The sequence below is a fragment of the Scyliorhinus canicula genome, chromosome 4 (genome assembly GCF_902713615.1).
Source record: "Scyliorhinus canicula chromosome 4, sScyCan1.1, whole genome shotgun sequence".
Taxonomy (NCBI): Eukaryota; Metazoa; Chordata; class Chondrichthyes; order Carcharhiniformes; family Scyliorhinidae; genus Scyliorhinus; species Scyliorhinus canicula.
The window spans coordinates 169,799,189-169,823,170 of NC_052149.1; the positions used below are offsets into that span (position 1 = coordinate 169,799,189).

General features: G+C 45.7%; 1 protein-coding gene across 16 annotated transcripts in view; it reads right to left on the reverse strand.

Moving 5' to 3' along the window:
- Positions 1-17,463, reverse strand: part of ablim3 (actin binding LIM protein family, member 3) — a 420,986-nt gene extending 403,523 nt beyond the window's left edge. For 11 of the 16 annotated variants that reach the window (XM_038795510.1, XM_038795522.1, XM_038795521.1 and 8 more), the window contains exon 1: positions 16,850-17,463. In XM_038795510.1, coding sequence (XP_038651438.1) covers positions 16,850-16,862 — 13 coding nt within the window. In that variant the 5' untranslated portion in view covers positions 16,863-17,463. The remainder of the gene's footprint in view (positions 1-16,849) is intronic. The other 5 variants (XM_038795525.1, XM_038795523.1, XM_038795516.1 and 2 more) reach the window with 1 other exon arrangement.
- Positions 17,464-23,982: the final 6,519 nt, after the last annotated feature.

The window sequence follows — 23,982 nt, forward strand, 5'->3', positions numbered from 1 at the left end:
CATGTTCCTTACATTATCCCAGTAGTGATTTATGAATAATTATTTTTGATTATGAAGTTTTTAAGTATTGTGACCTGTGGAAGGTAATATCACATGACATTAGGTCCTATAAAGAGGAAGGGCATAAGGGTCAATATAAACATACATATTTTGCTAAATATTTGACTTTTATACTTCTGAAAGGTTAATGGAGCATGTGTTCCGTTTCTGTGATTAGCCTAGACATTTACAGAGCACTTATTGCAAATTCAGGTAGACATTTTTCTGCTCACTAATGTTAATTGAAGGAAAATTATGAACAGTTTATGCTTGAATTTACTTCCTGCCAAGATTTACAGCCATGGTTCGGTTGGGAGCATTCCTGCCTCTAATTTAGAAGGTTGTGAATTTAAATCCCACTCCAGACACTTGAGCACAGAAAACTAGACTGATACTCCAGCGAAGGAACCAAGAGAATGTAACACTGTCGGAAGTACCGTCTCTCAGGTGAGACATTAAACTGAGGCCCATTTGTTCTCTCAAGTTGACGTAAAATATTCCACGGCAGTATTTCAAAGGATAGGGAAGTTATACAAGGTGTCCTGGACAATATGTGTTCCCCCAGTCAGATTATTTTATCATTATGACATTGAAGCTTGTGGGAGCTTTTTGTGTACAAATTGGTTGCTACCTTTCCCAACAGTGACCACTTTTCCAAAATACTTAATTTGCTGTAAAGCATTTTGAGACACCCTGGGGTCAAACGTGCTACATAAATGCAATATTTAATAACCAGGGACAGTGAGGAAAATCAACCCCAATTTGGCAGAGATAAATCATGTTTGACGAACATGATTGAATTCTTAGATGAAGTAATGGCAAGACTAGGATATGATAATGTGATTGATACTGTGTACATGAACTTTCAAAAGTTATTTGTCAAATCACCACATGATAGACTGTTAGCAAAATTGAAGTCCATGGGTTTAAAGAAGCAGTGGCTGTGTGGCTATCGAAATGGCTAAAGGACAGAAAATAGAGAATAGTGATGATGGTTGTTTTACAAACTGAATGTGGACAGTGGTTTCTCTCAGGAGTCTCTGTTGGGATTACTGCTCTTTTGATATATCTAATTGCACAGGACTTAGGTATACAATGCATTATTTAAAGTTTGTTGCTAGAAAACTCAGGAATATGGGTAACGACATGGCCAATGAAATTTACTGCTGAGCAGCAAGATGTTTAGCACAGTGGGCTAAATAGCTGGCTTGTAAAGCAGACCAAGGCCAGCAGCGCAGGTTCAATTCCCGTACCAGCCTCCCCAAACAGACACCAGAATGTGGCTGAGGAGAGGCAATATCAACTAAAAGGTACATTTTTAATGGGGTGGAGAACAGAGAGGCCTGGAGGTGTACAAACACAGTTCTTTGAAGGTGGTAGGGCAAGCTCAGAAGGCTAAGTGAAGAAGCTTAATAAGGTATGGATCCAAGGCTTTTCAATTAGAGGCATTAGGTACAACAGCAAGGAAATTGTGCTAAACCGTTATGAAAGATTCCCAGCTGGAATACTGTCGCCAATTCTGGCACTGCACTTCAGGGAAAATATGAAGGTTTTAGAGTGGTGCAGAGAAGGCTTACCAGGATGGTTTCAGGTGTGAAAGACTTCCGTTATATCATGAAGCAAGAGAAACTGGTGTTGTTCTCACTACAGCAGAGAAGATTAAGGAGATTTGATAGAGGTCTTCAAAACCTTGGAAGGTTTTGATAGATTAAGTAAGGAAAATCTGTTTCTATCAACCACAGGGCTAGTAACCCAAAGAATAAAATTTAAGTTATTTGGCAAAGGAACCAGAAGTGGCATGAGGAAAATAAATCATACTGAAGGAGGGCATATTTGCCCATTGTGCCTGTGCTGATTGTTTGGTAGAGCTATTCAATTAGTCCTACCCTCCTGAATTATTCCCATAGGCCTGCATTTTCTTCCCTTTCAAGCATTCACACAATTTTCTTGTGAAAGCTATTATAGAACTTGCCTCCACCACCCTATCAGACAGTGCATTGCACTCTATATTTGCCTTGTCATACAATATAAAAACATAAAATTTCTAATATGTTCACTTTTATTCTAGAGAAGGCGTACTGTTTTTGGAACAATGCTGAAATTAAGGACTTGATTTAAGTGCCAGACTCCAAAATGAATACTTTGCTATAAATTCAGACATAGGCTACTGATGATTTTGGCAGAAACATTATTGAACTTTTCTTATTTGTTTCGCTTTCTACTGGTTACGGTTTACAATTAAATCACTTCAACACCAAGTATTCTAACAGCACTACTTTTCAGGAGCATGGTTTGTAATAAAGAGAAAGGAATAATGCGCGACCCAAACATTTAATGGCAAGTGTAGATTTACATTGCAGTGTTATTCCTTTTTGATGATTAAGCATTACAGATCCCTATTTTCCTCAGTGTGGAAATTTCAGTAGAGAAATGTTAGCTGTTATCGATAAGAATGAGCAGCGAGTCCTTTCAAAATTCTGATAAGAAACATCCTTAGGCCCTATATTAATTCAAGGTTAAAAAGACCATTGCAAGGGCAACACGGTGGTGCAGTGGGTTAGCCCTGCTGCCTCATGGCACCGAGGTTCCAGGTTCGATCCCGGCTCTGGGTCACTGTCTGTGTAGAGTTTGCAAATTGTCCCCGTGTTTGCGTGGGTCTCGTCCCCACAACCCAAATATATGCATGCTAGGTGGATTGGCCACACTAAATTGCTCCTTAATTGGAAAAAAATGAATTGGGTACTCTAAATTTTAAAAAAATAGACCATTGCATTGGTCTCACTTTGATTAATTAAAAATGGAGGATTGAATCACCTATATTTATATATTTCTAGAAAGGATTTGTAATACCCCAAATCATTTATTGTACTTTCTGTTCTGCTTATCCTCCATATTGGAAGGCAGTCATTTTAAGATGTTCCAAATGACTATCTGTGATATTTAATTATAGGATTGAGGTGAGGATTCTGTCATTTTTGTACCTAGAGTTGTGAACTAATCATTTTACTGACAGGTGGTATTAACCTGCCTCTTAATGGGCTATCTTTGTCTTGGGATCTTGATTGATCATTTTAATCTCAAGTCTCATTTTTGCTTAATCATTGTTTCTTTGTAGTTTCTTCTTAAATTGTTTCTCTCTGAAACGTTGACCCTTTTGTGCTAACCCATGTATCTGTGCTTTTCATTGTGCCAGTCATTATATATTTTGTGTTAATTGTACGAGTTGAGGGAAAAGAGAAAACCACTACTCAACTGGTTGCGTCTCAATACACTATTCATTTAGGTCGTCCATAATTATTCTCTTGTTAAGTTTACCTGTATCTGGAACTCAAAAGGAACATTTTTCAGCAGTCAAGGCAAAACCAGGAAATGCCTGTACAACAACTTTCAGACTTGGTTAATGACTGCCTTTGAATCAGCATAAAATGTTAGGGAAATGGTTGATTATCATTCTAATTCTAATGAAGTCAGAAATGGTGATAATTATACCTTAAAGTGTATGCACATCTTATGTATCAAATAATTGTGTGTAGCTGTGCTTAGCTAAATACTGTGTCTTTGAAATATGATTCACTATAATGGATGCCTCTAAGCAGCACATTTATGCTCCAAGGTTCTTTATGGGGTGCATGGTTCAGTAATTGTTGATGATGACAACTGCAGAATCATATCTCACTGCCCTGTACTTCTACCGCAACACAGTCTTTCAGTCTGGTAACACACCAGAAGGGTAATACAGTGTAGATTAATAACTCATCTAATTACACTGCCTAAACATGGACAAGAGTGAAAAACAGCTAAGCCAGGTCAGAGTGGCAGGTTTCCTTCACTGAAGGAATCAGTGAACCAGTTGGGTTGGCTACAATGATCAATAAGTTTGACAGTTATTTTTCTTGTACTATCCCACGAAAGACCAGAATTATTGAATTACATCTTGCCATAATGCAATTTTAGCTCACATCCTGAGGGTTATGGGATAGGTATTATAACCATTACAGTATCAAGCTCTGATGTAGAGATGCCGGCATTGGACTGGGGTGAGCACAGTAAGAAGTCTTATAACACCAGGTTAAAGTCCAACAGGTTTGTTTCGAATCACTAGCTTTTGATACACCACTCCCTCCTCAGGTGAATGAAGAGGTGGATTCCAGAAGCATATATATGGACAAAGTCAAAGATGCAATATATATTTATCAAGCTTATCATTAAAAGGGACAATTGGATAGCTCAAATGGACCTTACAATGCCATTTTCCTCAGCATTTATCTTTTGCTAGCAAAGTTAAGTATCTTGAGCTGGATTCTCCGCTGGCGGGATCCTCCGTTTCACCGGCGGCACACTTACGCCCTAGGATTTCCCCGACGGTGTGGGTGTGCCCATTGGCGGGCTGCCGAGATGGAGAATCCCGCTGCCGGCCGGGGCGCGCCGCACCAGAAAACGGTTGCGGCGGGACAGAGAATCATGCCGCTTGCCTTTTAAAATATTTTTGTTCAAATTTTTCAATTTTATACATAGTACAATACACGATGCAGCGAAACAGAATAAAACACCAATATGCACAAACATCCACCAAATCACAACCTAACCCCTCACAAAACTTAACCTCCCCTCTCTTCTCTCCCCCCCCCCCCCCCCCCCCCCTCCTCCTCCTCCGTTAGGAACTAACGGTGACCAGCTCTTTGAAATACACAATAAACGGCTGCCATCTCTGGTAAAACCCCTCAATTGCTGCCCTCACTGTGTACATGACTTTCTCGAAGTATAGCAACTCCATCAGATCTCTCAGCCACACTGAGGCACTGGACGGAGAAGCAGACCTAACCCCAGCAGTACTCACCTCCAGACAATCAGCGAGACAAAGGCCAGGCAATGGCCCCCGCACCTGTCTGCAGTTCTGGCACGTCTGACTCCCCAAATATGGCGATTAAAGGGCAGGGCTCCAATTCATAGAACATAAAACATAGAACAGTACAGCACAGAACAGGCCCTTCAGCCCTCAATGTTGTGCCGAGCCATGATCACCCTACTCAAACCCACGTATCCACCCTATACCCGTAACCCAACAACCCCCCCCCCCCCCAACCTTACTTTTATTAGGACACTACGGGCAATTTAGCATGGCCAATCCACCTAACCCGCACATCTTTGGACTGTGGGAGGAAACCGGAGCACCCGGAGGAAACCCACGCACACAGGGGGAGGACGTGCAGACTCCACACAGACAGTGACCCAGCCGGGAATCGAACCTGGGACCCTGGAGCTGTGAAGCATTTATGCTAACCACCATGCTACCCTGCTACCCTTACTTTCAACTTTCAAAATCGCCAACATGGTGCGAACAAAGAAGACCCAAAAACCCACCAGCTTGGGGGAAGAGTCTAATGTGTCGACATGGTTGGCAGGACACTCTGAACAGCACGGGCACTTATCTTCCACCCCTGCAAAGAAACAACTCATTCTGGACCTAGTCACGTGCGTCCTGTAAACTAGAAAGAGTTGGATGGAGTTCATCCACTACAGGGCCCTATTCCACACCTCGTCATCTAGAATGGGCCCCAATTCCTCCTCCCACCTGGCCTTAACCCCCTCCACCATCACGGAATGCTCCGATATAATCCGTCCATAAATACCGGAGGTGCTCTCTTTCTTCGACCCTGTAAGTAGGAGAACTCTCTCCATTAGAGAGGTTGGTGGCATCACGGAGAATGTCAGGAAAATCAGTTTTGCAAAGTTGCGAACTTGTAAATATCTGAATAAGTCAGGTTGCAAGAAACTAAACTTCTCCGACAGTTCCTGTAAACTGGCAAACCGCACCTCCATACAGATAACCCATTCTCTCCAACCTTTTCCCCACCCACCCCGTGAAGGTGGCATCCAGTCACGCAGGCTCAAACAAATGATTCACACAAATTGGAGCAAGCTTTGATACTGACCCCAACTTAAAATTCTGTCAAAATTGTCTCCTTGTCTCCAAAACTACCACTGGATTTTGCCAAACACTTTGCCGGTGAGAACGGGAACGAGGCCATCGCTGATGCCCTTAGACCAGATCCTCTACACAGCTTCGATTCAATCTGCACCCACGTAGCTCCGAATCACGACACCAACCCAAACCTGCTCCACATTTGCTGACCAGTAATAAAATATCACGTTCGGCAACGCCAAGCTTCTCCTGACTGTCTATCCCTTTGAAGGACTGTCCTTCGAAACCTCGCGGTCTTGCCTGCCCATATAAAAGACCGAATCAACTTTTTGATTCCCCCAAAAAAGGATTTTTGTAGAAAAAACAGAACCAATGGAACAAAAACAAAACCCTAGACAACATGCTCATCTTTACTTTCCCGCCAAAGACAAGGGAAGTGTATCCCACCTCTATAGATCAGTTGTGACCCTGCCTACCAAGCTCATAGGGTTCAGTTAACGGAGACGGGCCCAATCCCGGGCTACTTGAACCCCAGATACCTAAAGCTAGAACCAACCATACAAAAAGATAGCACCCCTAGATTGGCTTTCCTTCCCGGGAGATTAACTGGAAAGCACTAATTTTTTCCCCAAGTTTAGCGTGTACTCTGATAAAGAGCCAAAGTGCCTCAGCAGTTCCATTATATCACCCATGGTGGGGATCGGGTCCGTCACATTAAGTAAAAGATCAGCAGTGTACAGGGACACCCTGTGCTCCACCCCTTCTTGCACCAACTCCCTCCACTTACCCGAGGCCCTCAAGATGATGGCCAAAGGCTCTAGCGCCAATTAACACAAGAGTGGAGACATAGGGCATCCATGCCTCGTTCCCCTATTTAAATGGAAATACCTCAAGCTCATGTCATTGGTGTGGACAGTAGTCATTGGGGCTTTGTACAACAGTCGTATCCAGGACACAAACCTGGGCCACAATCCAAACTTCTCCAAGACCGCAAAAGGATATCCCTATTCTAACCTATTGAATGCCTTTTCAGCATCTAATGCGACAATCATCTCTGGGTCTGACCCCTCAGATGAGGAAAGCACAACATTTAGCAATTCCTGCACGTTAGTCAACAATTGCCTGCCTTTAACAAAATCCATCTGATCTTCCCCAATAACTTGAGGAAGACATGGTTCCTGCCTCAATTTTAACACATTGGCCAATATTTTGTTGTCTCTATTAAGTAAAGAAACAGAGCAGTATGAATCACATTCCACGGGGTCCTTAACCTTCTTTAAAAGAGGTGAAATTGATGCACGCACCAACGTCTCAGGAAGGGAGCCCCGTGTTACTGAGTCCTCGAACATCCCCACAAATAGCAGCACCAGCTGTCCCGCAAATGTTTTGTAAAATTCCACTGGGGCCTTACCTGGCTGCATCCGCCCTATTATTGTCAAGACCTGCAAGACCTGCCCAAAGGCCTCTCCCACCCTTCACGCTCTTCTTCCTCCATCTCGGTAAACTCTAAACCCTGTATGACTGTGCTTTTGGCACCAAATCATGGAGGTGAGATTCCTCCATTTTCTAGCTGTGAGCAATCAAGGCAGCAGGACTCTGAAGAACTGAAGATGGATTTTTTTCTTACATGGAAGAGAGGGCCAGAGACACTAAAAGGCCAGACTCTCACACTGAATCTACTGGTGAGAGCTTCGTAGGAGAGTTCACGGCAGGACAAAGCAGTGCTGGTGTGAACTGTATACAAAGCTCCAGAGTTTCTGGATAGCAGCCAACAAAGAAAAGACAGAAATTGGAACAAAGCAGTGTAAAGATGATTTCTTGAGATATGGCTTTGTTAATTATGTCAATGCAAATCAGGATGCGAAGCCCATGTGTGGTATATGCAGAGAGGTACTGGCAAATGAGAGTTGCATGCTAACTATGTCTTACCTTGCAGACATCTTTTCAATTCTAAACGAACTGAGCCTCAAATTGCAAGGGAAGGATGAGGATTGCTTTCGGCGCTGTGAAGAAATAGATGGTTTCCAAAATTCTTGGAAAGTTTGACAAGTACGAGTACAAAGCCAAAACTACTACATGTTCCACACACTACTACAACACATCGAAGAAAACTATGTTTGTGAGGGAACTGTCAATGAACTGGCAAGCCTTATTCAGTTGCACCTGGATGCGCTGATCAACAGTTTTTGTCGCTACTTTCCAGAGGAGAAGTTGAAAGAGTTGGAATTTTGAAAGAGAAGACGTTTGTGAAAAAGCCATTTCAATTTTAGACTCCAGAGTCAATTATTAACTTACAGTTAACTCCAAATGAAGATACAGAACGTCTACGCCTCACCCATGACAGCACATTAAAAACACGCGACAAGTCCTTAAGGCTGTCAGCATTCTGGAGTAGTGTCTCCAAGGAGTGTCCAGTGCTGAGTAAAAGAAGCATTTTGTTGCTATTGCCCTTCACAATGACCTATATGTGCAGGGTTGGATTCAAAGATGAAGACAGCGCAAAGCAACCGGCTGAACTCTGCACTTTATATGCACATTGCTCTCTCCTCCTGTGAACCTGTTTGGAGTGAGATCGTGAGGACCAAGCAGGCTCACCTGACACATTAAAGGTAAGCAAAAATAGTGTGTTGCAAACGTTGGCCAATGTGGGTCTCGAATGTAGACTGGCATGGATCCAGAAGGTTGGCCGGTTGGCAAAAGTGGGTCCCAGGAAAAAGACATTTGAAAAACACTTATGGGAGGGTCAGATCAGACACAGAATTAGACATAATGAAGGAAGAGATTTTTAAGGTTCAGAATTGCATCCGGATTGAACTACAAGTTTAAGGCTGAACTAGTCAATACATTATTGCACTCGACTGGAGAAAACTGCTGCTGCTGATGTCACAGCAATACAAGGCATCAATGAAACATCAGTCAAATACAAAAAGGTCTTAAAAGCTTTTGATAATTATTTCATATGACAGAGTAACAAGATATTAGAAAAGAGCCAAGTTGAACGAAAGAATCCAGAAACCATGTGAACCAGTAGATACCATGACAATTATCTGAATTAACTGGCTTAAGTTTGTGAATACGGTGATCTTAAAACTGAGCTGATAAAAGATGGCATCATAGTGTCGATACTGCAATCCAAAGAACACTTCACTTTGGAGACGGCAACATAGTTGGTGCAACAATCAGAGGTCCATAAAGAAAATGTAACCACTCTAAGAAGCGAAGAAGACAAACCATGGTTAAGAAGACGCCAATGATAGTACAATTTACTGAACATAAGAATGTCAAAGACATGTTTAGCACAGGGCTAAATCGCTGGCTTTGAAAGCAGACCAAAGCAGGCCAGCAGCACAGTTCAATTCCCGTAACGGCCTCCCCGAACAGGCGCCGGAATGTGGCGACTAGGGGCTTTTCACAGTAACTTCATTTGAAGCCTACACGTGACAATAAGTGATTTTCATTTCATTTCATTTCAGGGGGAAAAAACTCTTGTGGAACAAAAGTTCCAACTGCCTTTAAACTATGGTGACTCAATGTTAGAAATGCTGTCTCACAGCTCCAGGGATCTGGGTTCAATTCCAGCCTTGTGTGTGCACCGTCTGTGTGGAGTTTGAACTTTCTCCCAGTGTCTGCGTGGGTTTCCTCTGGGTGCTCCAGTTTCCTCCCACTGGACAATTGAACCCCAGTTATAGGAGGGATCAAATTACACATTATAGTCATGTTGCAAGCAACGCTCCAATATAGGAACAAACAGATACTGGAAAATTTATATGTTATTCACAATCAGGAATTTTCTCTTCTTAGCTGAAACACTTGTATCAGCTTCAACCTCAGCAAAACTTTGGAGGCAGAGAATGAACAGACTGAGCCTCTCACACAGTCCAACTGCTCTGAGGATCTGGATTGGGATTTCAGCGCTGATGTTTTGACACCCTTCACAGAAGAAGCCAATGGAATTTTGAATGGTACACAGGATTTTCCGACCCCATTGCTAGGGCCTGTAATATGCCGCCGGAGAATTCAACCAGTTCAGACTTAGAGACAGAACTGAACCTGACATGATCCACCTCTTCCATGCTGTAAGACACTAAGTTTACTGCTACTATAAATTGAGGGAAAGCAAAGATGTTGATCAAATGCCTTCCTCACAGCTTCCTGTCAACACAATTATTTCCAGAGGCAGTCGTTCCAGCATTACCCAAGACATCACAAACAAGAGGCTACAGAAACAAAAATAGAAAATGCTGGACAATCTCAGTAGGTCTGACAGCATCTGTGGGGAGAGAACGTAATTAATGTTTTGAGTCTGGATGACTCTGTCAAAGAGAGAACTGGAAATAGGATCGGATTTGAACTGTGGTGCGGGGGGGGGGGGGGGTAGAATCAAGAGAGGTATAAAACCAGGGAGAGGAAAAAGAGGAGATGGGGTAGCATGTAATTATAAATGTAAAATATGTTTGGACAAATGCTTGGGGCGGGGGAGGGGGGGATGTTCGGGCTAGGAAAACTTCATGCAGAGCTTTATTAGTTTTTCCAGTCCGTACCAGCCTCCCCGAACAGGCGCCGGAATGTGGCGACTAGGGGCTTTTCACAGTAACTTCACTTGAAGCCTACTTGTGACAATAAGCGATTTTTTTTAACCTGCATTAATTCCTGTACACCCATCACCCCTCCACTTGCTGATCTACATTAGCTCCAAGTTCACCAATGCGTCAGTCTTAAATTGCTTGTTCTTGGTTTTATACTCCCTCTATGGCTTTCCCCTCTCAGCTCTATAACTTCCTTCAACACGACATCCCTCTAAGTTCCTACAATTTCGACCTCTTCTGCATCCCCAAATTCCTTCACCACTCCATTGGAGGCCTTGCCTTTAGCTATGTAGGGTCTAAGCTTTGCAATTACTTTCTTAAACCCCTCCATCTTGTGCATCTTTTTAAGCCACTCCTTAAAACATATTTCTTTGACCAGGATTTTAGTACAATCTTTGTGTCTAAATCTTCGTTGTCAGATTTTGTCTATTAACACTCCTGTACAATCATTTATTACAGTCAAGGCACTATATCATTGCATGTTATTCATATTGCATTTTATATCATGCCTGGTCTTTCTGAATGAGGTTTCATAGTGCTGTGGAGAACTGCAAAATGCTAACTTGGGACCAGAGAGTTTTAGAACAGTGTTCAAATTGTCTCAGTGCTCACCAACCACACTTACTTACAACAAAGGCTGTTAACTGTACCAGGAGGGCAGGACATGCCACACATCTGGTGAGCTTGACTCAATTGTGCTTGTTTTGATAGTTTTTAATTACCTGTTTATCACTAATGTACTTTATTGACAACTTTCAGTCATTTTGATGACTTAACAGCATTAGAAATTTCTATTCAAAGAATTCCAGGGCATAAGTGATTCAAGGTTATATAACATATAATCAAACGTGTTCATTTAGAAAATCAATTCTATTTATAATGCTATTAAATGTCATGTTACAATCAATTCTATCAGTTCAGATCCTGCTTGCGGTCACAAATTTTCAACCATCAATTGAATTCATGATTATTTGCAATTTGATTTTCAATCATGAAAATATCTTAATCAAATTAGTTTGTGAACAGGCTAGGAAAACGTCATGCAGAGTTTTTATTAGTTTTTAAAAATTGATACAGCAGCTGCTGGAACATAAACTGTTACACTATTAATGATAAATAAAAGTGCATTTAGCAAGGAATCTCACGGTAGAAGGGGATCACTGACCTCATGTAGAAACCAGAGCTATCACTACCATTACTAATCCAACTGCAAACAGATCGAACCCATTACCTACCCGAGAACTGGAATACAATGTGCTGAAAAAGCTACAAGTTATTGATTGACAAATTATATTCCCTATAAGACGAGAAGAAACTGAAGAAAGGTATAGGGAGGATATTGTAAAAGGTCAAAATACAATTTCAATTAAACCCATCTTGTATCAGACTCCAGTTCTGTACATGAACACCAGCATGACTAGTTTCAAGGTGCATGCTTAGAATAACAGTATATGTAATGTATCCCCTCCATGCATCATAAAACTGATCATGAATGGGTCAATTTCTCCTCTACCATTCATCTACTGCCTTGGAGGGCCTTATTTTGAGCCCCTTGGAATGGCATTGGTGGGTGGGTGGAGGGAGAATAACCAATTTTGGGGTCTCATTGGGATGAATTGAATCTTGAGCCAGGGTTAAAGATTACAGAAAACACAAGTAGTTCACTCACTTACATCGACAATTTCTCATCCTTTTTGCTGGTGTGGCTGATCCCACCCAGATTGTCTTGATATTACTCATGTCAACAGACAATTAAATGTCAATTTTCCCTGAAGTTTCAACAGCCATACCAAGTCTCATTTTAAAATAAATTTGAAATTGTGAGAATGATTTTGGTTCCCAGTGATATTTTACTTACTTTAGCATGGAGTGAATGTGGGAAATACTATTAGGAATGCTGGGTTTGAGAAGTTGGACACAGAGGACTTGTGAATCCAAATTAAATGGGAAGAAATTTACGCCACCTGGTTTCATAATTTCTTCTAGCTTCCGCGATCTATGTTGTCATCGGCATTTAAATGAGTAATAATCAGGTGAATGAAGGAGCAGTGCTCCGAAAGCTAGTGTTTGAAACAAACATGTTGGATTTAACCTGGTGTTGTAAGACTTCTTACTGTGCTCACCCCAGTCCAACGCCGGCATCTCCACATCATGGTTAGAAAGGTAGCAGGGATAATCAAGGAAATTATATGCCAGTGAGCCTTAGATCAGTGGTAGAGAAATTATTGGAAAAGATTCTTAGGGTCAGGATTTAAACACGTTTGGAAACAAATGGACTCTTAGCGAGACGCAACATTGTTTTGTGAAGGGGACGTCATGTTTCACTAACTTAATCAAGATTTTTGAGGAAGTGACGAAGATGATTGATGAATGAAGGGCAGTGGATGTTGTCTACATTTACTTCAATAAGGCCTTTGACAAGGTCCCTCATGGCAGGCTGGTACAAAAGGTGAAGTCACACGGGATCAGACTTGAGCTGGCAAGATGGAAACAGAACTGGCTCAGTCATAGAAGACAGAGGGTAGCGGTGGATGGGTGCTTTTCTGAATGGAAGGTTGTGACTAGTGCTGTTCCACAGGGATCGGTGCTGGAACCCTTGTTGTTTGTCGTGTATACAAATGATTTGGAGGAAAATGCAGCTGGTCTGATTAGTAAGTTTGCGGACAACACAAAATTGGTGGCGTTGCGGATAGTGAAGAGGATTGTCAGAGGATACAGCAGAATATAGATTGATTGGAGACTTGGACTGAGAAATGGCAGATGGAATTTGATCCAGACAAATGTGAGGTAATGCATTTGGAAGGTCTAATACAGGTGGAAATTATACAATAAATGGCAGAATCCTTCGGAGTATTGATACGCAGAGTGGATAAGGTTGTCAAGAAGGCATATGGTATGCTTGCCTTCATTGGTTGGGCATTAAATATAAAAATTGGAAGTCATGCTACAGCTGTACAGGACCTTAGTTAGATCTCATTTGGAATATTGTGTACAATTCTGGTCGCCACACTATCAGAAGGATGTGGATGCTTTGGCGAGGGAACAGAAGTGGTTTACTAGGATGTTGCTTAGTCTGGGAGGTATTATGTATGAGGAGAGATTGGATAAACTCTTATTGTTTTCACTAGAGTGATGGAGGTTGAAGGGAGACCTGATAGAGGTTTATAAAATTATGAGTGGTATGGAGAATGGATAGTCATATTCTTTTCCCAGGGTGGAGAAGTCAATTATTAGGGATGATGTGGCGATGCCAGCGTTGGACTGGGGTGGGAACAGTAAGAAGTCTTACAACACCAGGTTAAAGTTCAACGGGTTTGTTTCAAATCATTAGCTTTTGAAACGCAGCTCCTGCCTCAGGTGAAATTATTGGGGGACTTAGGTTTAAGGTGCAAGCGGCAAAATTTAGAGGAGATTCGTGAGGCGTGTTTTTTATACAAAGGGTGGTGAGTGCTTGGAACGTGCTGTCAGGAGAGGTGGTAAAAGCAGATATGATAGCGACGTTTAAGTGGTTCTTGACGACTACCTGAAAAGGGTGGGAATAGAGGGATACGGACCCTGGAAGTGCAGAAGGTGTTAGTTTAGATAGGCACCATGATTGGCGCAGACTTGGAGGGCCAAACGGCCTGTTCCTGTGCTGTACTGTTCTTTGTGCTCTCTATGAAGTAATTCAGTAATCTTACTACTCCCTGCAGAAAGACATTTCTCCCAACTCTTCACTTCTGCCTCTCTTAAAGGCATTTTGGAATTAATAAAGCCTCATTCATTACTCCTCGACTAATAGAAACGGTCTTTTTCTGTTCACCCAACCAAAACTGTTTGTTACTTTAAATACTTCTAATTAATCTCCTCCTAGCTTTTCCCCTTCCCAGGGCAATACCTCCAGTATTGCCGGCATCAAGCCGGCCCCTGTAACTGTAGTTTCTCATCAGAATACTATCCTGATGAATCTACTCTTCACTGTCTTCATGGCTTTATGGTTTTTCTATAATGGGGAATTCAAAACCACATTTTGGTCCCTATTTCTGAATATTGGTTATCCTTTTAATTATTAAATATACAAATTCATAATTATCCTTTTCTTCTTCCTCTACTGTAAGTGGAGTGATGGAATACTAAGTGAAACCCAATACAACAGTCTCTTAAGGGTCTTCTAGCAGCTGTAGTTATAGATATGCTTTGACATTTATCAGCTACTGTAAAAGTGACTGCTTTTGCTGTTTCTGTTTAGCAGTGTAATGTGAATGGCATTTAGAAAAATTCATCAAGTGCAGAAAAAAGATAATGAACACACGCTTGACTGATAGTACAAGCTTAGAAGTGAATGCAAAAAACTCCACGTCAAAACTTAAACACAGATGGATTGGAATGTAAAAAGCTAAAACACAAGAATCTTTTCCACTGATGCTCTCCCGTAACTTAGTATTTTGGGTGGTATATGTTACAGGTATTGTGAGCTGTGCGAGAGCAGCTGGGAAGTTTTGGCATTTTCCAATTGAACCTGGGTGGTGTCGAACCACATTCCTTCTTGCCTGCTGTAGCCTTCACATCATCCTACCACAACTGCTTGTTGGCATCACAAATCAATTCCTTTCCATTCCATAGCCAGTCCCATTTATTTTCCATTGTGTATAGGTTTAGACTGCATCAGTCACATAGTGCTCCCTTTCTAACTGCAATAACAGGGCCGAAAGGGAACAGTATGGAACGTGAAAGTAGGTAGGAGACACTGTGGAGCATGTGGGATGGGTAGAGCATGAAATAAAAGGCTGCAGAGACTTAGAGAGAATAGTGAGATCTTGAAGAGGAGTAGATATGACAGCAAACCTGAAGTAGAGAAAACATGAGTGGGATTTGGAAGTAGAGTGAGGTATGGCTTGGATCTTGAAACAGTGTACACAGAATGGTGTAATAGTATAAAGAAAGGTGAGGAGGTACAATAATCTATTCTGTCAAATCAACATCGATTTCAAATTTTTGAAAAATTCTTTAAAGCATCTGATCATTTTTTCATTCATCCTAACCAAAGTATTACCTTGGAAAGAGTAATATTGCATGACAAATGTAAATTCTAATCCTTTCTTTAACTGAATTTTCAAGCTGTTCTCGGTGTTTGTGGAAGGCAGAGACACAGAGAAAGAGATTCTGGGGAAAATGAAAGTACCAACACTATGGGAAATACCACAGGTTGAACCAGTTGAGATCTTTGTCTTTTTCTGTTCTTGCTTATTCTGTGGTGGGACAAAATCTGAAACTTTGACAAACACGCCCAAAAACAGATTTGTCTAGTTATTTGTTTTCTGACTTACAGCTGCATCTGTTTTAACTGGAATAAATCAGATCAGCCATGGAAGGACTGCACCTGTTTGAGGGGCTGAATGGCATCTTCCTGATCCTGTGACTCAGTACTGTCTTCAAGTCAAAGCGGTTCAGTCAACCCTGCTATAAATATGGAACCATGTGCAAGCAAGTTGACTTAGCTGAAAAAAGGAACTAAAGTGGTGTCCAGTGAATACGTTTTCCATACGCTTTGTGAACATTATGGGTAGTAAGATGGAGTTCAAAGGCAGCTAGATACACAGCAGCCAACCAATCAGATGGTTAGTTAATGGGAAAAATAAGATTCATTTTTCAACAATAATGCAGAATGATTGCCACTTCAGGTACACTATTGTTATATCCAAATATTCTCTGTTTTTAAAAAAATACGTACGGGACAGACGTCCCTGAGATTTCTCAGGATAAGAAAGACATTTCGTTGTCCATGCTTGGATGATTTCGGAGTTGGTCAATACAGGCTTTATTTTCAAGGGAGGTGATTTGAAAGGAAGTTTATCATTTTACCCCTGAATAATCTTGAACGGAGACAATTGCAAATGTGGAATGGCTTGCACTGGCATTCACAGAGATAAAGGCAAAAAAAAATCTTTGCAACCTGGGTACAGGGGCAGGTCTGTGCAGTCGGGGTGGGGGGGGGGGGGGGGGTGCTGTCTCACCAGTGACATGCCTTTAAATGAAATACATTCATCCAAATACGGCGCTTAAGAAAACGAGAATCCAGTCAAAAGGCACACAAAGAGACGTGTCACCCCCCCCCCCCCCACCAAGCGTGATATCAAACACTTGAAAGAATACTGTGCTGGCACCTGAGGTGTGTACATCATCCATTCGGAAACCCCTGCACATTCTTTTGTTAAAAGTCCACAAGTCAGCAGCAGCAGCGGACGGTCAGAGAAATGACACCTGAGTGGGAGAGAGGCGGGAATGGCCGGACAGGAGCAGTGAGAAGACACATTTTACTTACCGCTGGTGTTCATAGCGCCGACCTCGCTCCTTGTCACGGAACGCCGACCACCTCAGAAGCGTCAAGGCTCCTGGTGCTGCCCGGCTTCGGGAATCTCTTTTAGTTCCCACCGTGCGATTGGACCGTCCAATTGCAAAGGAGATTTCATTCACGCTCTGATCCACCCCCCCCCCCCCCCCCCCAACCCCACAATTCCTGACAGTCAACGGGGCTGGGAAGAGTCAGCGGGGTCTCCCCTCTCTCCAACAGTGAGAGTGATGCCCTCCTTCCCCAAATAGTCCCAGCACAAGGTCAAATACTTGGACTGAACACACAGGGCCGGGCGTTCCCTCGGTGCTACTGACGGTTCCGACTCTGAGCACCGATGTGCAGCGTCCTGCTTTGGATACAACCCTCTGCTAATCCACACACTTCAACACACAATCCGCAATCGTGTGCTCAAGGCTAAATGCGCCCCTGCCGCTCTTTTTGCTCGTCTTCCTTTGCAGCTATGCTAATGCGTCCATCTCGCCATCTCGCACATACCAGCCGGCAGCATTGAGCTCCCCTCCAGATGCGAGCTGTCTACTGGTACACCCACTCGTCGCTGGCATCGCCGCACCAAGTCATTGAAAATCTCCGGTGTGCAGCTGGCAAAATGTCAGCACGGTGGAGATTTCGTGAGCAGCAAGATACTGCCATCTGCTGGCCCTCTTCCCCACTGGCTTTTTATTTCCAAAGCAACACCATTCCCACTCAGGTGGTGATGGCTGGTGGGGTGAGTGGAGATGCCCGACATGTCCCTTTCCAAGCCAGTGCAATGTGGCATTTGGTAGGTTATATGAATTGGCCATGCTAAATTGCCCTTAGTGTTCAAAGGTTAGGTGCCGTAACAGGGTTACAGGGATAGGGCGGGGGATGGGGTCTGGGGAGGGTGCCCTCTCAGAGGGTCGGTGCAGACTCGATGGGCCGAATGGCTTCTTTCTGCACTGTAAGGATTCTATGTTCTATGAATGCTTACCAACTATAAAAACAGCTATGAAACCAAGAAGCCCGCCAAAGGCCTGAAACCAGAGAATTCCTTAGCTCAAATGTTCGTTTTGGCCGGGGTAGGGGTGGGGGGAACATGACAATGCCTCTGAAGAAGCCATATTCCCCTCGAAACATAGAGCCACTTCTCTCTCTACTGATGCTTCCAGATTTGCTGAGTATTTCCAACACTTTCTGTTTTTGTTTACGATTTCCAGCATCCGCAGTGGTTTGACAACTGTGTACTTTTGGCTGTTACCAGCAAGAGAGCCACTCACATTCAGAGATAAATTTTAACATAGGAAAATGCTCCAAGGGCATTATCAAAACGAAAATTGAGGAAGGTATAGAGGGAAATAGTCGCAACCCAATCACTTGAAATCTTCCAGATCCATCTTTAGACAATCTCCATTTAGATGTTTATCATTATCATGGCTGCCATATCAGCAGCTCAGGCTAATTCAGATAGCGCTGATCCACATTCACAAATTGAATACAGATCTTAGTCTATGATGCTGATGCAACCAAGCAGAAGTAGAAAGAAGAGATTAAGAACAATAAACAAAAGCTTGATCAATGACAATGTCCATTTTGTTCTGCAGATAGGTCATTGACCTGAAATATTAACTCAATTTCTCTAACAACAGATATTACCCGAATTGCTGAGTATTTCCAGCCTTTTACTCCTATTATTTCAGATCTCAAACATCAACAATAATTTGCTTTTATATTAGCTTGGTCAAAGAGGAAGGTTTTAAACAGTGCTTTAGCGGAGGAGAGAGGTGGAGAGATTTAAGGAAGGAATTTTAGAGTTTGGTGACTGGTCATTTGTTGTCATGGCTACCAATGGGCAGTGGGGTGGCGAGGGTGGGGGTGGAGGGGAGAGGATGGAGGGAGGGCATTGGAGATCTGCCAGAAAAAATGTTGTCACTAACTTACCAAATATAAATGGTTCGGGAATAGTGAACGTATTTGCATGCAGAACGTGAAAAATATTTTTGAACTTCTGTATCCCTCAAACTGTTGCAACTATTTTTTTTTTTTTAAATAATTTTTATTGAAAGAGTTTTTCCATACAGACATTTACCCCTACTAATTTTTAAATTATTTACAACACAATCCCTCTAGGCAAATGTCCCTCCCTCGCCCGCCCTCTCGCGCGCACCAGTCCCCCCCCCCCCCCAGGCAACCTTAACAAACAAGGCAGCCTACAGTTTCAGACATGAGCAGCGAGCAGACTTGCCCGCGTTACAGTCGTGCATGTCCCCCCACGACCCTTGCTGCCCCCCCCTCCCCTCCCCCCCCTCCCCCCCCCCCCCCCCCCCCCCCCCCCCCCGGGTTGCTGCTGCCACGACCCCGAACGTCTATCTCTGATCTAAAAAGTCAAGGAAAGGTTGCCACCGCCTGGCGAATCCCTGTACCGACCCTCTCAGGGCAAATTTGATCCTTTCTAGCTGAATATAGCTAGCCATATCGTTAATCCAAGTTTCAACGCTTGGAGGCCTCGCGTCCTTCCATTGAATTAATATCCTTCGTCGAGCCACTAGGGACGCAAAGGCCAGTATTCCGGCCTCCCTAGCCTCCTGTACCCCCGGTTCTACCCCGACCCCAAAGATCGCAAGCCCCCATCCTGGTTTGACCCTGGACCCCACCACCTTCGACACCGTCCTTGCCACCCCCTTCCAGAACCCTTCCAGCACCGGACATGCCCAGAACATATGCACATGGTTCGCTGGGCTTCCCAGACATCTGACACACCTGTCCTCACCCCCAAAGAACCGGCTCATCCTTGTCCCCGTCATGTGAGCTCTATGCAGTACCTTAAATTGAATGAGGCTCAGTCTCGCACACGAGGAGGAAGAGTTGACCTTCTCCAGTGCATCCGCCCACGTCCCGTCTTCTATCTGCTCTCCCAGCTCCCCTTCCCACTTGGCTTTCAGCTCCTCCCCTGATGCTGCTTCCACCTCCTGCATTATCTTGTAGATGTCTGATATCTTCCCCCCTCCGACCCAGACCCCCGAGAGCACCCTATCACTCGCCCCCTTACTGGGGAGCAGGGGAAACCCCTCCACCTGCCGCCTAGCAAATGCCTTCACTTGTAAATATCTGAACATGTTTCCCGGGGGGAGCTCAAACTTCTCCTCCAGCCCTCCCAGGCTCGCAAACCTCCCCTCTATAAACAGGTCCTTCAGCTGCCGTATGCCCACCCTGTACCAGCTCTGAAATCCCCCGTCGATGTTCCCCGGGATGAATCTATGGTTCCCTCTTATTGGCGCCGCCAACAGACCTCCCATTTCTCCCCTATGTCGCCTCCACTGCCCCCATATCTTGAGGGTGGCCGCCACCACCGGGCTCGTGGTGTACCTCGTGGGGGGGAGCGGCCATGGTGCCGTTACTAGGGCCCCCAGGCTTGTGTTGCCACAGGACGCCCTCTCCATTCGTTTCCAAGCTGCCCCCTCCCCTTCCATCATCCACTTGCGCACCATTGACACATTTGCCGGCCAGTAGTACCCCGAGAGATTGGGCAGTGCCAGCCCTCCACTGTCCCTACTCCGCTCCAAAAAGACCCTCCTCACCCTTGGGGTGCCATGCGCCCACACGTAGCTCATGATGCTACTCGTCACCTTTTTGAAGAAGGCCCTAGGGAGGAAGATGGGCAAGCACTGAAATAAAAACAAGAACCTTGGGAGGACCGTCATTTTGATTGACTGCACCCTCCCCGCCAGCGACAACGGTACCATGTCCCACCTCTTAAATTCCTCCTCCATCTGTTCCACCAGCCTGGAAAAGTTCAACTTGTGGAGGGTCCCCCAGTTCCTTGCCACCTGCACCCCTAAGTACCTAAAGCTCTTTCCTGCTCGCTTGAAGGGGAGTCTCCCAATACCCTCTCCCTGGTCCCCCGGGTGTATCACAAAAACCTCGCTTTTGCCCAAATTTAGTTTGTACCCCGAAAAGTCCCCAAACTCTGCTAATAGTTCCATTATCTCCGGCATTCCCCCTTCTGGGTCTGCCACGTACAGCAGTAGATCATCCGCATACAGCGATACTCGATGTTCCTCCCCTCCCCTAGTCAGTCCTCTCCACCCCCCTGAACCCCTCAGTGCCATCGCCAACGGTTCAATCGCCAGTGCGAAAAGTAGGGGGGATAGGGGACATCCCTGCCTGGTCCCTCGGTGGAGCCCGAAATACTCCGACCTCCTCCCGTTTGTCACTACACTCGCCGTCGGGGCCGAGTAGAGCAACTTCACCCACTTAATAAACCCTTCCCCAAACCCAAACCGTTCCAACGTCTCCCACAGGTACTCCCACTCCACCCTATCGAATGCCTTCTCCGCGTCCAGCGCTACCACTATCTCAGCCTCCCCCTCCACTGCCGGCATCATAATTACATTCAGCAATCTCCGCACGTTCGTGTTGAGCTGCCGCCCCTTCACGAACCCCGTCTGGTCCTCATGGATTACCCCTGGCACACAATCCTCTATTCTAGCTGCCAGGATCTTTGCCAGCAACTTGGCATCCACGTTCAGAAGCGAGATAGGCCTGTAGGACTCGCACTGCACGGGGTCTTTATCCCGCTTCAATATCAGGGAGATCAGAGCCTGCGACATTGTCGGGGGCAGAACCCCCCCCTCTCGCGCCTCATTAAAGGCTCGTACCAGTACCGGTCCCACCATGTCCACATTTTTCTTATAGAATTCCACCGGGAACCCATCTGGCCCCGGCGCCTTCCCCGCTTGCATCTGACCTATTCCCTTGACTAGCTCCTCTAGCCCTATTGGCGCCCCCAGCCCTTCTACCAGCCCCTCCTGGACCCTTGGGAACCTCAATTTGTTTAGGAAGTCCTCCATTCCCCCTCTCCTCGTCGGCGGCTCAGACCGATACAACTCCTTGTAAAAATCCCTGAAGACCCCGTTCACTTCTTGCCCCTTCTGCACTACCTTCCCGCCCCTCTCCTTCACTCCCCCAATCTCCCTAGCCGCATCTCGTTTGCGAAGCTGGTGTGCCAGCATCCTGCTCGCCTTTTCCCCATACTCATAGACCGTGCCCTGTGCCCTTCTCCACTGCGTCTCTGCCTTCCTGGTGGTCATCAGGTCGAACTTGACCTGCAGGCTGCGCCGTTCTCCCAGCAGCCCCTCCTCTGGTGCCTCCGCATATCTCCTATCCACTTCCAATAGCTCCCCCACCAGCCTCTCCCTCTCCTGCCTCTCCTTTCTTTCTCTGTGCGCCCTTATGGAGATCAGCTCTCCCCTGATCACTGCCTTCAGGGCCTCCCAGACCATCCCCACCTGCACCTCACCCGTGTCATTCAAGTCCAGATAGCTCTCAATGCTCTTCCGGACCCTTTTACACACCTCGTCGTCCGCTAACAGCCCCACATCCAGCCGCCACAGCGGGCGCTGGTCCCGCGCCTCCCCCATTTCCACATCCACCCAATGCGGTGCATGATCAGAGATCGCAATGGCCGAGTACTCAGCTTCCCGTACCCTCGGGATCAGCCCCCTGCTCAACACGAAGAAATCGATTCTGGAGTACACTCTATGGACGTGGGAGAAAAAGGAATACTCCCTCGCCCTCGGCCTACCAAACCTCCATGGGTCTACTCCTCCCATCTGCTCCATGTACCCCCTCAGCACTTCTGCCGCTGCCGGCCTCCTATTGGTCCTTGAGCTCGATCTGTCTAGCCCGGGGTCCAGCACTGTGTTAAAGTCCCCCCCCATGATCAAGCCCCCTGCCTCCAGTCCCGGAATGAGGCCCAATAGGCGCCTCATAAAACCCGCGTCATCCCAGTTCGGGGCATATACGTTGACCATCACCACTTTCTCCCCCTGCAGCTTACCCTTCACCATCACATACCTACCCTCCTTATCCGCCACCACCTCCTCCGCCACGAACGACACCCTCTTTCCCACCAGAATCGCCACCCCCCGGTTCTTAGCGTCCAATCCAGAGTGGAACACCTGTCCCACCCACCCCCTTCTCAGGCGAACCTGGTCCACTACCTTCAAATGGGTCTCCTGTAACATTGCTACATCAGCCTTCAGTCCCTTCAGGTGTGAGAATACCCTTGATCTCTTGACCGGCCCATTCAATCCCCTCACGTTTCAAGTGATCAGCCGGGTCGCGGGACGACCCGCCCCCTTCCCCTGCCGATTAGCCATGTCCTGTTCCCTGCTCGCCCCGGGTCGACCCTCCCCTTCTGACCCGCTCCCCATGGCGATGGCCCCCTCCCCCCACCTCTCCAGTCCTCCACTTCCCGTTTCTGGTCTTTCCAGCAGCAACCTGGTGTCCCTCCCTAACCCCCCTCCCCCCCCCCCCCCCCCCCCCCCAGGCTAGGACCCCTCCTAGCCGCGATGTACCCTCCATCGTACTCCCGTAAGTCAGCTGGTTCACGCTGACCCGGCTGCTCCTGCCACACTCCGACTCCCCCCGGCTCGGGGGGGGGGGCCTCCCCCCCCTTGCCACTCCTCCCTGGCCTCGCTCCAGCGCGGGAAAGGTCGCCATTGCTAGCCACGCCCCGCACTCCTCCCCTCCCCCCTCCTCTGCCCCGCGCGCGGGAAAACAGAGGAAAGCCCGCGCTTTCGCCCTGCCACACCCCACCCCGCCATCTTCAGTTCCACCCCCGTCCCCGTCCATGCCTGTAAAAGAACCGCCCCTAGGGGCCCATATCCCCGATCTGCTCTCCCCCCCGTCCCACCTCCCCAACTTAACATTATAAATAACAGATAAATAACAAATAACAATGTACTTAACAGTCGCCCTCTACCAAACAGCATAAATAACCATAAATAACCATGAATAACCACAATAACAATAACTAAGGGAAGTTGGCAAAGGGGGAAAAAACATCAGAAGAAAAACCACAGCAAGAGTTCAAAATCCAAACAAAGAATTCAGCTGAAAGTACCCGAGCGGCTACGGCCGCCAAGTATCCCCTGGGTCTAATTCGAGTCCAGTTTCTCTTCCTGTACAAAGGCCCACGCCTCCTCTGGGGACTCAAAATAGTGGTGTTGGTTCCTGTAGGTGACCCACAAGCGCGCTGGCTGCAGCATTCCGAACCTGATCCGTTTTGCATGTAGCACCGCCTTCGTCCGGTTGTACCGGGCCCGCCGCTTTGCCACCTCCGC